The sequence below is a fragment of the Aquarana catesbeiana genome, linkage group LG07, assembly GCF_042186555.1.
Source record: "Aquarana catesbeiana isolate 2022-GZ linkage group LG07, ASM4218655v1, whole genome shotgun sequence".
In the NCBI taxonomy this organism is placed as follows: Eukaryota; Metazoa; Chordata; class Amphibia; order Anura; family Ranidae; genus Aquarana; species Aquarana catesbeiana.
Window position 1 is genome coordinate 10,907,709 of NC_133330.1, and position 15,464 is coordinate 10,923,172.

The 15,464-nt window shown below is 44.0% G+C and overlaps 1 protein-coding gene across 1 annotated transcript; it reads right to left on the bottom strand.

Moving 5' to 3' along the window:
* Window positions 1-445: 445 nt before the first annotated feature.
* Window positions 446-4,583, bottom strand: LOC141102665 (uncharacterized). The gene is made up of 2 exons (XM_073591577.1): window positions 3,905-4,583; window positions 446-1,366 (listed from the first exon to the last, which is right to left on the bottom strand). The coding sequence occupies exons 1-2, from the start codon at window positions 4,316-4,318 to the stop codon at window positions 1,076-1,078; spliced, it is 705 nt and encodes a 234-aa protein (XP_073447678.1). The 5' UTR covers window positions 4,319-4,583; the 3' UTR covers window positions 446-1,075.
* Between the last annotated feature and the right edge of the window lie 10,881 nt (window positions 4,584-15,464).

Sequence of the window (15,464 nt, forward strand, 5' to 3'; positions counted from 1 at the left end):
CTGTGACATTAACAAATTTATATTCGCTAATGTCTTCCTGCTTCTCCTCCTGGCCAATCAGGAAGCAGGTTCTGAGACCCCATTGGCCATGAGTCCTAAGACCCTATTGGCTGTGAGTCCTAAGACCCCATTGGCCGTGAGTCCTAAGACCCTATTGGCTGTGAGTCCTAAGACCCCATTGGCCGGGAGTCCGAAGACCCAATTGGCTGTGAGTCCTAAGACCCCATTGGTCTTGAGCCCTAAGACCCCATTGGCCGTGAGTCCTAAGACCCCATTGGCCGGGAGTCCGAAGACCCAATTGGCCCGGGAGGTGAAGCGACGGCCGGAACACGGAGGAGACGGAGGGGGGATGACGCCGCCACAGCCATGACCTGCACGGGGTAAGTTCGGGGCTGATAGGGGCCTAGTATGTGAGAGGGTAAGCCGGCGACTGGGGGGGGGGGGGGGGGGCGGTCGGTAATGTCAATGGTGTGCGATGGCGGGCTCGAGCGCCGGGGGGTTAGTGCGGGGGGGCGGGCTGGAGTGATGGGGGGGTCTGTGGTCAGGTCTGTCTGCCCCCCCCCCCTACCGATGGAGCACCAGCCGCCACTGCCCTGAACACAGAAGGGCTCAGAGCTGAGCACTGCTGGGTTCACACTCTGCAGAGGACACTGAGGAATAGATGTTCCTTGATATCCTCTTATTTACAATCCTAACAACATTTATTGAGGTTCTGGGCTCCCAGGAGTAGTGGGAAATGCTGGAAGGGGGGGGGGATCTATAGAAACAGCTGCAGCCGTGAGCTTGTTTTGACCCTTTTAAAACTAGGACATATGGGATGCACCCAAAGTCCCTAACTGTTAACTGTGTACCCAGGTCCACCTGGGCTGGATGAATACCCTGGATGGTGGCTGAACAAAGATGGTGCCTTACATGAAAACGCATATCTGAGGACAGGTCCCCTTTAGCATGGAAAATATATCGAATAATAGGTCCACTTTCATGGGATCTTGTAGAAGCTAAAATGTGTACAAGGCTATGCTTTCTATATTTTTGTGTGTATTTGGTCACCCTCGTTGTCCTTGTTTTTGTCATTCTAATGGTGGGCAGCAGGTGGTGGGTTCAGCTTAGCAACAATCACACATTCCTTGTTCAGCATGTATGGCGGCAGTCTCCGGCCCTTGTACTCTCCATTATGCTCCAGAGCAGACAGAAACTTTTGCTTCTCCTCAGCTTTTTCTTTCTCTGCTTCATCTGCTTGTAGAATATGCTCCACATCCGACAGCATTTGGTATGTACGCCGAGTGTCCTCCAAATACACACAAGTACACTGCGAGAAGTAAAAAGCTAGGATGACCATAAGGGTAATACCCAACATTCCAGAGGTCTGCAGAAGATATAAAAAAGATCAGAAAGGGTTAAAGGTCTGCTCTGTATATGGACCAAAGATTCTGTACAGTACTGGGTTATATGGCTGCATAGCTTTAGAAACATTTTTCATTGCCTGCAACTGTGTGTCGCTGCTCCGCCTCCTGTCTTTTCTCCAGACAAATAGTAAAAAGCAGCGCACTGACGGTACCCACCACTAGTTGTCTGCCTCCCATGATCCCACCACAACTCCTCCACCATTGGCTTACAGAGCTGATATTTCCAATGATTCCAACTTAAAGTCAGCGTCTCCTCCCCTATGATTGTAAGATTTCTCCACAGTAAATGTGTTACTTCTACAATAGTGAGATTACCCCACGGTAGAGATGTCTCTTCTCCTATAATGCCTACAGTAGATGTGTCTCCTCTGTCGAAATAGTAATATGTCCACCAGGATATGTGTCTCCTCTCCTATAATGCTGAGATTTTAATGTGCTTCTTCTTCTACAGTAACGATAATTCCCCACAGTAGATGGGTCTCCTCTCTGGGTTTCCTACAGTTAATGTGTCTCTTCTTATACAGTAGTGACAGTTTCCTAATTCCTACCCTTGATGTGCCTCCTCTTCCACAGTCGTGAAATTTCCCCAAAGTATATCTGTCAAACAATAATGAGATAGATGTAGATGTGTCCCCTCTGCCGAAATAGTAACATTTCCACCAGGATATGTGTGTCCTTTCCTTTAATACACTAAGGGGTTGACTTACTGAAACTGGAAAGTGTAAAATCTGGTAGCTAATCAGCTTCTAACCCCTGCTTGTTCAATTAAGCTTTGACAAAAATAAAAACTCGGAAGCTAATTGGCTTCACCTGATTTTGCACTCTCCAGTTTTAGTAAGTCAACCCTTAAATGTGTTTCTTCTTCTACAGTAGGGATGTTTGCCCAAAGTACATGTGTCTCCTATGCTACTATGGTGAGATCTCCCTAAAGTAGATGTGTCTCCTTTTATACAATGGTGACATTTTCCAACAGTATATGTGTTTTCTGTGCTTTAACTGAGAGTTTTGCCCAACGTACATGTGTTTCCTCTCCTACAATGGTCAGATTTTCTAAAAGTAGCTATATCTCATCTCACACAATGGTGAGAAATGCTCACAGTAGTGGGTCTCCTACTTTACAATAATGAGGTCCCCCCACAACAGACGTGTTCTCCTCTCCTACGTTGTTGATATTTCCCCACAATTGGTGTTTCTCTTCTTCTACGTAAGTGGGATTTTCCCAAAGTAGATGCGTCTCCTTTCCTAAAGTAGTGAGATTTCCCCAGAATAACAATTGGTGTTTCTTTTCTTCTACAGTAGTGAGATTCCTCCAAAGTGGTTGTGTCTACTCTCCTACAATTATGAGATTTCCCCACCGTTGATGTGTCTCTTCTCATGCAGTAGTGGCATTTTTCTACCCTAGATGTGCCTCATCTCCCTGTAGAAGTACCTGTCAACTAATAGTGAGATTTTGTTAAGGTAGATGTGTCCCCTCTACCGAAATAGTAATATTTCCACCAGGATATGTGTCTCCTCTCCTATAATGGTAAGATTTCCCTACACTAAATGTGTTTCTTCTTCTACGGTAGTGAGATTTTCCCAAAGTAGATGGGTCTCCAATGCTTCTATTGTGAGATCTCCCTACAGTAGCTGTGTGTTTTTTGGCATTAGTGAAATTTCCCAAAAGTATATGTGTCATTTGACCATCAATGGAGAGTTTTCACCAAAATAGATGTGTCTACTTTCCTAAAAAGGTCAGATTTTCTAAAAGTAGTTACGTCTCTTCTCATACAATGGTGAAAATTTCTCACAATAATGGGTCTCCTATTCTATAATAATAAGTGTCTCCTCTCCCATGTTGTTGATATTTCCCCACAAGTGGTGTTTCTCTTCTTCTTTATATTGAGATTTCCCCAAAGTAGATGTGTCGCCTCTCCTTAAGTAGTGAGATTTCTGCAAAGTAGATGTGTCTCCTCTTCTAAAATGTTGATATTTCCCCATAATTGGTGTTTCTCTTCATCTTTATAGTGAGATTTCCCCAAAGTAGATGTACCTACTCTCCTAAAATGTTGATATTTCCCCACAATTGGTGTTTCTCTTCTTCTACATTTGTGAGATTTCCCCAAAGTGGATCTGTCCACTCATCTACAATGATGAGATTTCCCCACCGTAGGTAATGTCTTGCCTAAAGGCACCCTGCCTAAAATGATGAGAGCTTCCTGTAGCAGTTGGTGTCTCTGCCCCTTCTACAAAGTCCGAATTAAACAGTAACTCCCTCACCACTTAACTCCACAAATATTTATTTATTATGGATAATTGAGTTTCTACTGGGTAGGTTGACACCATAATTTAGCTTTTGACCATATCAATTCAGAAAAATGGGCCACCTCATTAGGGAAGATTTTATCACTGAAGTGGTACAACTCATAAAGTGATCCACAATATTTGCTTTTTAAACTTTCTTCATCAAGTTTTTAAATATACATTACATTTTATGGTGCATTAAATGAAGCCCTTACCTGAAATATGAATAAGTAGTAGTCACGATCTAGCTGATAGTTAGAGGCCGCATAGACAAAGCAGGACATGTACCGACCATCTGCAAGCGCTATCAGGAGCCAAATCAGTGGAGCTTTTCCGAGCTCCAGGAAAACGTGGAGACAAGCCCATTGGCCTGACCAACAAGGGCAGCATTCCTTCTTCTTGTTGAAGCCAGGAAAATAGTATAATCCCAAGTAGATGAAGATGATGGCGGGACACAGGTAGAACGAGAGGCTGTAGAAGCATACAAGGACTGGGTTGTAACCCTTATTACATTGAAAGTTGGAGTCTAAAACTGCTTGTATTCCAATAAGAGATAAGGTCAGTAAGGCCGTAGACACAAAATTGGAACCTAAGTTGATATATGCTCCGGGCGTGTCTTTAAAGCCCATTTTTCCCTAGAGGTTAGCTTGGAAAATACCGACTTGAAAGGTACTGCTGGTGTATATTTAATAAGGGAGCACCGGGTCTCTCTGTAAGTCTGAATACTGGAAATGAAGTCTTGCCAGAAAAGAAGTATGGAGAAGTTCTCGTCCGAGGTGCAGAAGGTTCAGTCACTCTATATAAAGTAAATCAAGTTGGATCCAAAAGGCCTCCTTTTCAAGTGTTTGAGCATTGTGCCAATTAAGCTCATTTGCCTACTGAAAGAACTGGATAGACCTGCCACAAGAACGTGTAATGTACAATGACATCACACATTTTCTTGGAATCAGAATAATCTGACACTGCGAGTAAGAATATAAATCAGTTTTAATATGGGTTCATAACCTCCAGGTTGTAGGAGAAAGTGAGACGTAGACCATACAGTGTCCTAATTTTTTTGCAGAAATAGAGTCAATAGGGGCATCAGGAATTCAGAAAGGAAAAAGGAGTTATCAGCGCTTGCCATCTGCTCTTCGAACAACTTTTTGTTAAAAAACACATTTGGGTTGCTTTGGGTTATTTATCAAAGTACAAGCGATATAAGGGTCTTTTTTTGTTGTGAACATAATACCTGCACATTCAAATGCAGAACATCATGCCTATGTCAAGCTGAAGCCCCCTCACACTGTCAGGTTTCTGCCTCTTGGACAGCAAAGCAAGCAGAGTTTTTCCTCAATAGGGGGTCAGTTCACCTACAAATGTTCTAGTGCTTTCTAGATTCTGGACTGTTAACCCCCCTGAGAGCTTCTTGTATCCTTTTGGTGACTCCATTGGTAAGGTCTCTGAGTTGAGTTCCAAGGTCTGCTAACCTGCTCTGTCCATTATGAGGGGGGTACCATCATTCCTTCACTGAGTTCCTGCATCTGCACACCTATTGTGTCCATTATGAGTGGGGTACCACTATCTCTGTACTGCGGCCTGCACTTTATGTGAGAATGACTAAGCCCCTCCCCTTCATGACCTTGTCCCCCCTTGCCCCCCCTGAATAAAGTTCTGCGGATGCCCATGTGTATATATATATATATATATATATATATATATATATACAGTATCTCACAAAATGAGTACACCCCTCACATTTTTGTAAACATTTTATTCTATCTTTTCATGTGACAACACTGAAGAAATTACACTTTGCACGGCACCATGTTCCACACATGGTGGACATGCCCAAAAGTGTGAAGGTTCTGGATACGAACATATAATTTCATATATTCACTGACTCACGTGAATCTCACTAAGTCACCCCTACAGGCACTGTTGGGATGCCCAGTGGAGGGGACATCAAACCATATGAAGAGACTCATCGCCTTCATATTTGTAGCAGCAAGAATATCGATTGCCAAATCTTGGAAATCACCAACGATCCCTTTTCACTTGCTAAAATCTAAACTATCATGGATAATGGTGAATGAACGCCTCTCGGCAATTTAAAACGATAAGATAGCTTTGTTTGACAAAATATGGGACCCCTGGATTAAATACCTCTCGGCTACATAATGAAATGGGAGTGGCTCAGGAGTACTATTCTCCAGGGCCAGAGTGCACCCCCCTCCACTATCCTCTACTCTTCTTTCTCTCATTCCTTTCCTATCTCTCTTCTCCTTCATCTTGAATTGGCCACTAAGGGCCCATGGACCCATAATGACCCCTGGGTCCACTTAGAAGTTAACCTAATAGATTACGCCTAGTAGTGGCAGAGCATGAGGTTTCCCGTGCTACACGTTGGAGCACCACCTAGAGGAGGTTTTCATTTGTATTGTTTTGGTTTTATTTTTATTTTTTCGGTATAGGTCTGACCATACTATATGAACCTAGAATAGGGACAATGATACACAAGACCTCACATAAATATAAGATAATTTGCGATGTAACCTACTCATAACCGATTTATTAATTGTACCATTACTTCGTACTATGATGGTAAATGTTGATCTTGTACTTGTTAAAAAATGAATAAAAATATTGCAAAAGAAATGACACTTGTCTACAATGTAAAGTAGTGAGTGTACAGCTTGTATAACAGTGTAAATTTGCTGTCCCCTCAAAATAACTCAACACACAGCCATTAATGTCTAAACCGCTGGCAACAAAAGTGAGTACACCCCTAAGTGAAAATGTCCAAATTGGGCCCAAAGTGTCAATATTTAGTGTGGCCACCATTATTTTCCAGCACTGCCTTAACCCTCTTGGGCATGGAGATCACCAGAGCTTCACAGGTTGTCACTGGAGTCCTCTTCCACTCTTCCATGACAACATCACAGAGTTGGTGGATGTTAGAGACCTTGCGCTCCTCCACCTTCCATTTGAGGATGTCCCACAGATGCTCAATAGGGTTTAGGTCTGGAGACATGCTTGGCCAGTCCATCACCTTTACCCTCAGCTTCTCTAGCAAGGCAGTGGTGGTCTTGGAGGTGTGTTTGGGGTCGTTATCATGTTAGAATACTGCCCTGCGGCCCAGTCTCTGAAGGGAGGGGATCATGCTCTGCTTCAGTATGTCACAGTTCATGTTGGCATTCATGGTTCCCTCAATGATCTGTAGCTCCCCAGTGCCGGCAGCACTCATGCAGCCCCAGACCATGACACTCCCACCACCATGCTGGACTGTAGACAAGACACACTTGTCTTTGTCCTCCTCACCTGGTTGCCCCCACACACGCTTGTCACCATCTGAACCAAATACGTTTATCTTGGTCTCATCAGACCACAGGACATGGTTCCAGTAATCCATGTCCTTAGTCTGCTTGTCTTCAGCAAACTGTTTGCAGGCTTTCTTGTGCATAATCTTTTAGAAGAGGCTTCCTTCTGGGACGACATGCAGACCAATTTGATGCAGTGTGCGGCGTATGGTCTGAGCACTGACAGGCTGACCCCCCACCCCTTCAACCTCTGCAGCAATGCTGGCAGCACTCATACGTCTATTTCCCAAAGACAACCTCTGGATATGACGCTGAGCACGTGACCTCAACTTCTTTGGTGGACCATGACGAGGCCTGTTCTGAGTGGAACCTGTCCTGTTTAACCACTGTATGGTCTTGGCCACCGTGCTGCAGCTCAGTTTCAGGGTCTTGGCAATCTTCTTATATCTTCTTATAGCCTAGGCCATCTTTATGTAGAGCAACAATTCTTTTTTTTTAGATCCTCAGAGAGTTCTTTGCCATGAGGTGCCATGTTGAACTTCCAATGACCAGTATGAGAGAGTGAGAGCGATAACACCAAATTTAACACCAAATTTAACACACCTGCTCCCCATTCACACCTGAGACCTTGTAACACTAACGAGTCACATGACACGGGGGGGGGGCTAATTGGGCCCAATTTGGACATTTTCACTTATGGGTGTACTGACTTTTGTTGCCAGCGGTTTAGACATTAATGGCTGTGTGTTGAGTTATTTTGAGGGGACAGCAAATTTACACTGTTATACAAGCTGTACACTCACTACTTTACATTGTAGCAAAGTGTCATTTCTTCAGTGTTGTCACATGAAAAGATAGGAGAAAAGATTTACAAAAATGTAAGGGGTGTACCCACTTTTGTGAGATACTATATATATATATTGTGTGTGTGTGTGTATGGAGCCGTGACCATGATGAGTGCCGACCTGGAGGAGTTTGTTTGATACTAGAATCCCCCACCTTCGATATCTGAAATATCCTTTTGAGCGCTATGATCCTCTGATGCATTTAGAGAGTATTCCATCCATGTGGATTATTAGTATTTTACCCCTTTGATCTCATAAGGTTTATATATATATATTAATTAAAAATTATATTTAAAATTATTATTATTATTATTTTATTACGATAATTTTTATATAGAATCAAAATTATTTTATAAAAAATATCAAAATATAATATATATGATCATTTATATAATAAAACAGTGTAATATTTATTTGTAGCATGTATTAACCTCAGGAGACAAATCAGGTGACATCTACGATGAGATTTAAGAATTCAGCATCACAAAAGATTATTTCTGTTAGGTTTTTTTATGCACTTTGCACATTTCACACAAGTTTATTATTTAGGAGCTTCCAAATAATGTCAGATGAATGAATCCCGCATTGCTCCTTAAAATATACCCAAATGATGGCGATAGATATATATAAGTGATGGTCAATCATTGGACAGAAATCAGTAAGACAGGGGCCAATCATATGTCTTCTAACCACCCTCGCCCTGTGCAGACCCACCCAGGAGCAGCAATGAAATGTCCGGGATGGATTTTCTAGTAAAATTGTTATTGCTTATACAAGGAATGCATGCATAATTATATCAAAAACCGCGTACAGAACAGATGTATCTTCCATCCACCACATTATTAATATTATTATTATTAATTGTATTTTTTTACCTAAAAAATTCACAAAATCAATTTATTTCATAATTACATTGTTTTCTTAACTGATGACACAAGACCAGAAGCTCGCTCACGAGTGAGGTTTACCAGTAATTTCTAGTGTATCACATTCATAGATAATGTATAGTTAAGAGTTGACAATTAATTAATTGCAACTCAGGAAGACTCTGGATCGATGCAGTTCTCTGAAGAACGATGTGACCTCACATGACCAGAGAGATATCACACCCATTATAGAACAAAATACTCAGATCCTGGAATTTCTTGTACGTAGTAATTAATGAATATTTACTATTCCGCATATCCAATCGATGAACTATAGCCTCGTGTGCAGCCTATCCCTATACTATATCATTTTATACATCATCTCTTACAATACTTTGAAACTATTTGCAAATAAGAGAAGTCATGTGTACCGGTCTGTAGCTTTCCAGGTACAGTGGAACATTGGATTATGAGTATAATCCGTTCCAGGAGAATGCTTGTAATTCAAAGCACTCACATATCAATGCGAGTTTCCTTATAGAAGTCAATGTAAATGAAGATAATTTGTTCCGCATTGACTTCATATTGCATGCAATACCGCATGTGGCCAGAGGTGGGGGGCGCCAGAGAGCATCGGAAATACTCGGGGGCAGCTCGGCTGAACTCGGAAAGGCTCGGAAACACTTGAAAATACTCAGTTCCTGAGTGATTCCAAGTATTTCCGAACGGCTCCGAACCATTCCAAATGTGTCAACGCTGCCCCCCACACCTCTGGCCAAATGCGGTACTGCACACCCCATTAGCTTGAATTCTGCTCGTTTTGCGAGACAACACTCGCAAACCGAGTCAGAATTTAAAAGAAAAGTTGCTCTTTCAAAACGCTCGTTTACCGCGTTACTCGTAAACCAAGGTTCCACTGTATAGTATTTTTCCCTTTTTAAAGCTGAACTCCACACAGATGAAGTACATATATATGCGAGCCGTTATACCTGCCAAAGCACCTCTATTTCTGTCTATCCATTCCTGAGATCCACTCCAGATGTTCGTAAAGCTAAAGGAATCACCACTGGGTTTCATAGGAACATCAGCTTTCAATTCCAAGATATGATGTTGGACCCACAAGGTAGATTTTTGTTCCTAAAGGTACTAATCAGGAACATACTTGCAGCAAGTTGCATTTCCATCTAAAACGAAGATGTCCACTTTTTCCCAAGGCTTACTTGTCTTTTTTTTTTTTTTAGCCCATGGTGTGTGAAACCCACTCAAAAACTTCACCCGGTGCCAAAAAAAATGTGAACACACAGAAAGAGTGAAACACAAAAGCCTGAAACGGGTGTACACAAGCCCTCTAAAATCAGAGGGCCTTGCCCTGATCCCCCCCGGGGCGTGAGGATCCAGACGGGGACTGGGGTACTTACACTTGGTCCCTCTGGCCGAAACCAGACCGACCCCTTTTTCTGGAGGATCTGCCGAAACAGACGCATCCAAGTACTAGGTGGGGCTCCCCCAAAGGAAGACCCCATGAGGGAGGGCGAACTAAGCCAGAAGGCCATGTCCACACCCTCCCAGAACTTTCAGGGCAGGCCCGAGGACCTACACCCTACCAGCCACTGGTGCAAAATCGCGTACAAACATAAAAATACAAAAAGTGACAAACATGGGTTTAAATAAAAAGAAAGAGGGAAAGAAGGAAGTGGAGAGGAGAGTGAAAAGTGGTCATTGTGTGAAACAATGACCAGGCCCACCGGCCAGGAATCAAACGGCTTACTTGTCTTTACAGGTGATCTTAAAGCGGAGTTCCACCGTCAAATCAATTTTTATTTTTTTTCTGAATTCCTAAGTTCGTATAATGTAAATGTCCCACTAACTTGTTTTTTCAAAGTTACCCCCTGATGTCCGGTTTCGTATATATAAAATTAACTTATATTATGTGTTACTGGCAGTTGTCATCTTCCCTGTGGGCATGTGAAGCCCACAAGCAGACAGTTCCGGGATACGGTGCATGCTGAGCTACGGTGCATGCTGAGCTACCAGCATGCACCGCCCGTTCCCGCGCATGCGCATTATTGACACGTCGCAGCGCCGTAAGCTTCCGACGTTGCCATCACAACAGGCGTCGTTGTCGGAAGTGCCCACCCCGTTGTGATGGCAATGAAGAAAAACAAAAGCATGCGGCTAGCCACGCTGACTCCTGGGAAGACTGATTCATAGCTCCCTGGAGATAGTGCGCCGCCGGATATGACGGCGATACCCGCGGGTGGCTCACACAGGAAACGCAGCATAAATAAAGCATAAAAAGGTAACCCTTACACACGAGCGGAATTTCCGACAGAAAGTGTCCGATGGGAGCTTTTCATCGTATATTCCGACCGTGTGTATGCCCCATCGGACTTTTTCTGTCGAAAATTCAGACGGACTTAGATAGAGAACATGTTCTATATTTTTCCGATGGAACAAATTACTATCGGAAAACCAGCTCGTCTGTATGCTGTTCCGACGCACCAAAAACGATGCATGCTCTGAAGCAAGTACGAGACGGAAGCTATTGGCTACTGGCTATTGAACTTCCGTTTTCTAGTCCCGTCGTTACGTGTTGTACGTCACCGCGTTCTGGACGGTCGGAATTAGGTGTGACCGTGTGTATGCAAGACAGCTTGAGCGCAATTCCGTCGGAACTCCGTCAGAAAAAACCTTCAGAGTTTATTCCGATGGCAAAACCGGTCGTGTGTACAGGGCATTAGGAGAAAAAAAAAAATAATTGCCATTTGACAATATTTATTATGCCAGCTTGCTAATAAGCTGAATTTAGGAAATTGTGTGGAACTCCGCTTTAACGTAGCCCTCGTCCCTCATGTTGATACATCTCGAAGGTCCTCATGCCTCCCTAACAAAAAGCTAGCCTACTTACGTTGACGTGATCTCCAACTAATTGATACTTGGCTGATGTTACACCAGACTGAACCAGATTTCTCACACTATTCCTCCTTACATTCCACCTATTCGAGAATCGACTACATTTTTGTTGATCATCACCAGCTGGAATGGCTCCATAAGGCTGCCATTGAAGTCGTTACTTTTTCATATCATGTCCCCATAAGAACACAAATTTGGATACCGATGATACCAACTAAACCAATATTTTGCTGACAACGCCGCTGAAGACATTTCCTCTCTGCTGGGAAGCGTAAAAGGCTTCATGCGAGGCAAACTGGTGGAACTTGGGCCTCGCAAGAAGAAGAGCACTCTGCTCTATTTTCGGAGACACTTCTAGCACACACTAGGGGTTGCTACACTCTGTTCAAAAAGAACACCTAGTGTCAAACTTGGACGTTCACAAGGCAATTATAGCTGATTTTTTCCATCCAAAGCTGACCTACCTAGGCTCCCCTCTGACGCGTTAGAACATCTGGAGGCTCCCAATCCAGTAGATGAAGTAAGTACTGCTGTAAAATCCCTAGCTTCTGGTAAGGCCCCTGGGCCAGATGAGTACACTGCTAAACACTACAAAACCTTTCAAGGTATCTTGCTCCCACACATAACAATATACACCAACTTTTTATCTGGGGAGGGACCCTTTAGACCTGAAACCCAAACTTCTGCTTTCTACTGATGCTGAAAAATAACACAAAATACAGCACATACGAGTATGGCATTCTTTTCCATGTACGACAATCCAAGGTCTATTACCCAACCTGATGACTGCCTTAGCTGCTTTTGGTAAGGTCTCGAACTTTAAAATGAATCTCACTAAGTCAGAGATCCTTAACCTTAACGTTCCACGTAAAGAAGTATAAGTCCTGAAAGAGACATTCCTGTTTGCACTGTAGAGTTCCTCATTGAAATATCTCGGGATCTCAATGGCACTATTTAAACTCCAGCAGTGTTATTAGCCAGCGCTGACTGATCTGCAGCTATTACCTGTGTTCCTGCATTCGTTTCCTGTATTGACCCGGCTTACCTTTACCATGCTTGAACACTTCCTGCCCTGACCTTGGCCTGTCCCTGGAATTAATATAAAGAGTGATCAGCGCAACTTATTACCAGCTGTGTATATCTTTAAAATGAATGTGTAAATATTGCTCTGTAAATATTGCTATGCAAACAAATAACTATGCGCAACTTCAATAAACAATGATATACTAGTAATCCTGTGTGAGTAAATATGCAAATACGTTAATAATTGCTATTCTCAGTGCGATCATGTGCGATCGTGTGTACGGGGCATTAGAGGTCATTTTTATTTTTTTTTTTATTTTAAATAACAAACATGTCATACTTACCTCCACTGTGCAGATCGTTTTGCACAGAGTGGCCCCCGAACATCCACCTCTGGGGTCCCTCGGCGGCTCTCGCGGCTCCTCCCTGCATCAGACAACCCCCTGGGGGAAGCGCTCTCCCGGGGGATAACCTTGCGGGTGCGCTCCCAAGTCCAGCATTCGGTGTCCATAGAGGCCAAATGCAGGACTCGGCCCTGCCCCCCCCCCCCCCCCCCCCGGTGGCCGCATCATTGGATTTAATTGACAGCAGTGGGAGCCAATGGCTGCACTGCTATGAATCTATCCAATAAAGAGCCAGGAGCCCGTGGAGAGAGAGACAGAGCGTCCCCGCCGTCTGAATGAAGGGGTTCAGGTAAGTAAAACGGGGGGGGGGGGTTGGGGGACGGTGACTGCCAGGTGTTTTTTAACCTTTACAACCCCTTTAACTAGCCTTCCTTTTCTGAATGAACACAGTGAGTGATCTGTACCAATCGCTCCTGTCTTCATTATTCATAACTGAAACATGGTAAATTATGTTTACTGCAGGCAGCAGAGAAAAGCACTGGGGAATCTCTGTCCTCAGTTTCTTTCTCCGTCTCAAAAGTGAGACATCAGTGGTCTGTTTGGACCCCTGATATTTCACCATAGCCCAATAACAGGGCTCCTAAAAAAATAGTGAAAATTTATGAACAATTCAAGAAAATGATAAAAATTTGACACTCTGATCTAAGGGGGCACCAATGGGGGGACGAGGGCGGACACTCTGATCTAAGGGGGCGCCGATGGGGGGACGAGGGCGGACACTCTGATCTAAGGGGGTGCCGATGGGGGGACGAGGGCGGACACTCTGATCTAAGGGGGTGCCGATGTGGGAGACACTATGTTCTAAGGGGGCGCCGATGGGGGGACACTATGATCTAAGGAGCGCCGATGGGGGGGACACTATGATCTAAGGGGGCACCGATGGGGGGGACACTATGATCTAAGGGGGCGCCGATGGGGGGGACACTATGATCTAAGGGGGCGCCGATGGGGGGGACACTATGATCTAAGGGGGCGCCCATGGGGGGGACACTCTGATATAAGGGGGGCGCCAATGGGGGGACACTCTGATCTAAGGGGGCGCCGATGGGGGGACGAGGGCGGACACTCTGATCTAAGGGGGTGCCGATGGGGGGACGAGGGCGGACACTCTGATCTAAGGGGGTGCCGATGTGGGAGACACTATGATCTAAGGGGGCGCCGATGGGGGGACACTATGATCTAAGGAGCGCCGATGGGGGGGACACTATGATCTAAGGGGGCACCGATGGGGGGGACACTATGATCTAAGGGGGCGCCGATGGGGGGGACACTATGATCTAAGGGGGCGCCGATGGGGGGGACACTATGATCTAAGGGGGCGCCCATGGGGGGACACTCTGATATAAGGGGGGCGCCAATGGGGGGACACTCTGATCTAAGGGGGCGCCGATGGGGGGACACTCTGATCTAAGGGGGCGCAGATGGGGGGACACTCAAAATTAAAGTGGGCCAGTCTGGATGAAGTCCAGGGCCAAATATTTGTCCCAGTCCAACCCTGCCTTCCGCTGCCCTACTGACACCAACCATTGCTCTGCTGATATACACACATGTATGTTTGTGCTCTGGGGTGCACATCATAATGCGATAGGCTGCGCACACCAATGTGTATACTGCAAAAAAAAAAAATAGCCGTGTGTCACTAAAGTGTTCTGGTTTGGCTTGAAGAAAAGGTGGCAACCCTAGCCGCCTGCTGTCTGCCCAGCCCCGGTTTTGCTGTCTCTGCTGCCATCTGCTGTTCCAGTTAGACATGTGCGGTTCGTTTTGTTCCGAATCTAAATTCAGACAAATTTTTTCGCTATTCAGAAATTCGGATGTATCCAAATTTCCAAATTACAATTGTAACAAATTTAACGGAAAGAAACGAAATTTCAGTTGAAATTCGAACCATTTTTTCTAATCGAATTTGAATAATTTTCTGTTCAGATTTAAACTTTTTCTTAAAATAGAACAAAAATTAAACAAACAGAATAACATAGAAAATAAATTTGGCTACACCAATGTGTATACTACAAAACAAATTGCCATATGCCACTAAAGTGTTCGGGTTTGGCTTGAAGAAAAGGTGGCAAACCTAGCCGCCTGCTGTCTGCCCAGCCCCAGTTTTGCTGCCTCTGCTGCCATCTGCTGTTCCAGTTAGACATGTGCGGTTCGTTAAGAAAGTATAGTAAAAGTAATAAAAGAAATAGTAAATAGAAAAGTAAAAGAATAGAATAAAAAAAAATAGAATAAAATAAAATAGAACGAATATAAGCTTCTTCCAGTTAGACATGTGTTCGCTTTGTTCCGAATCTAAATTCCGTCAAACTTTTCGTTATTCAGAAATTCGGATGTATCCAAATTTCCAAATTACAAAAGTAACGAATTTAACGGAGAGAAACTAAATTTCAGATTAAATTCAAATCGTTTTTTCAAATCAAATTTGAAT

What these genes read in the sequence shown, in the direction of transcription:
- LOC141102665 (XM_073591577.1), bottom strand. Translation starts at nt 4,318, where the DNA reads ATGGGCTTTAAAGACACGCCCGGAGCATATATCAACTTAGGTTCCAAT. An exon ending in ACTACTTATTCATATTTCAG is followed by an intron (nt 1,367 to 3,904) that starts GTAAGGGCTTCA and finishes TATCTTCTGCAG; the next exon opens with ACCTCTGGAATGTTGGGTAT.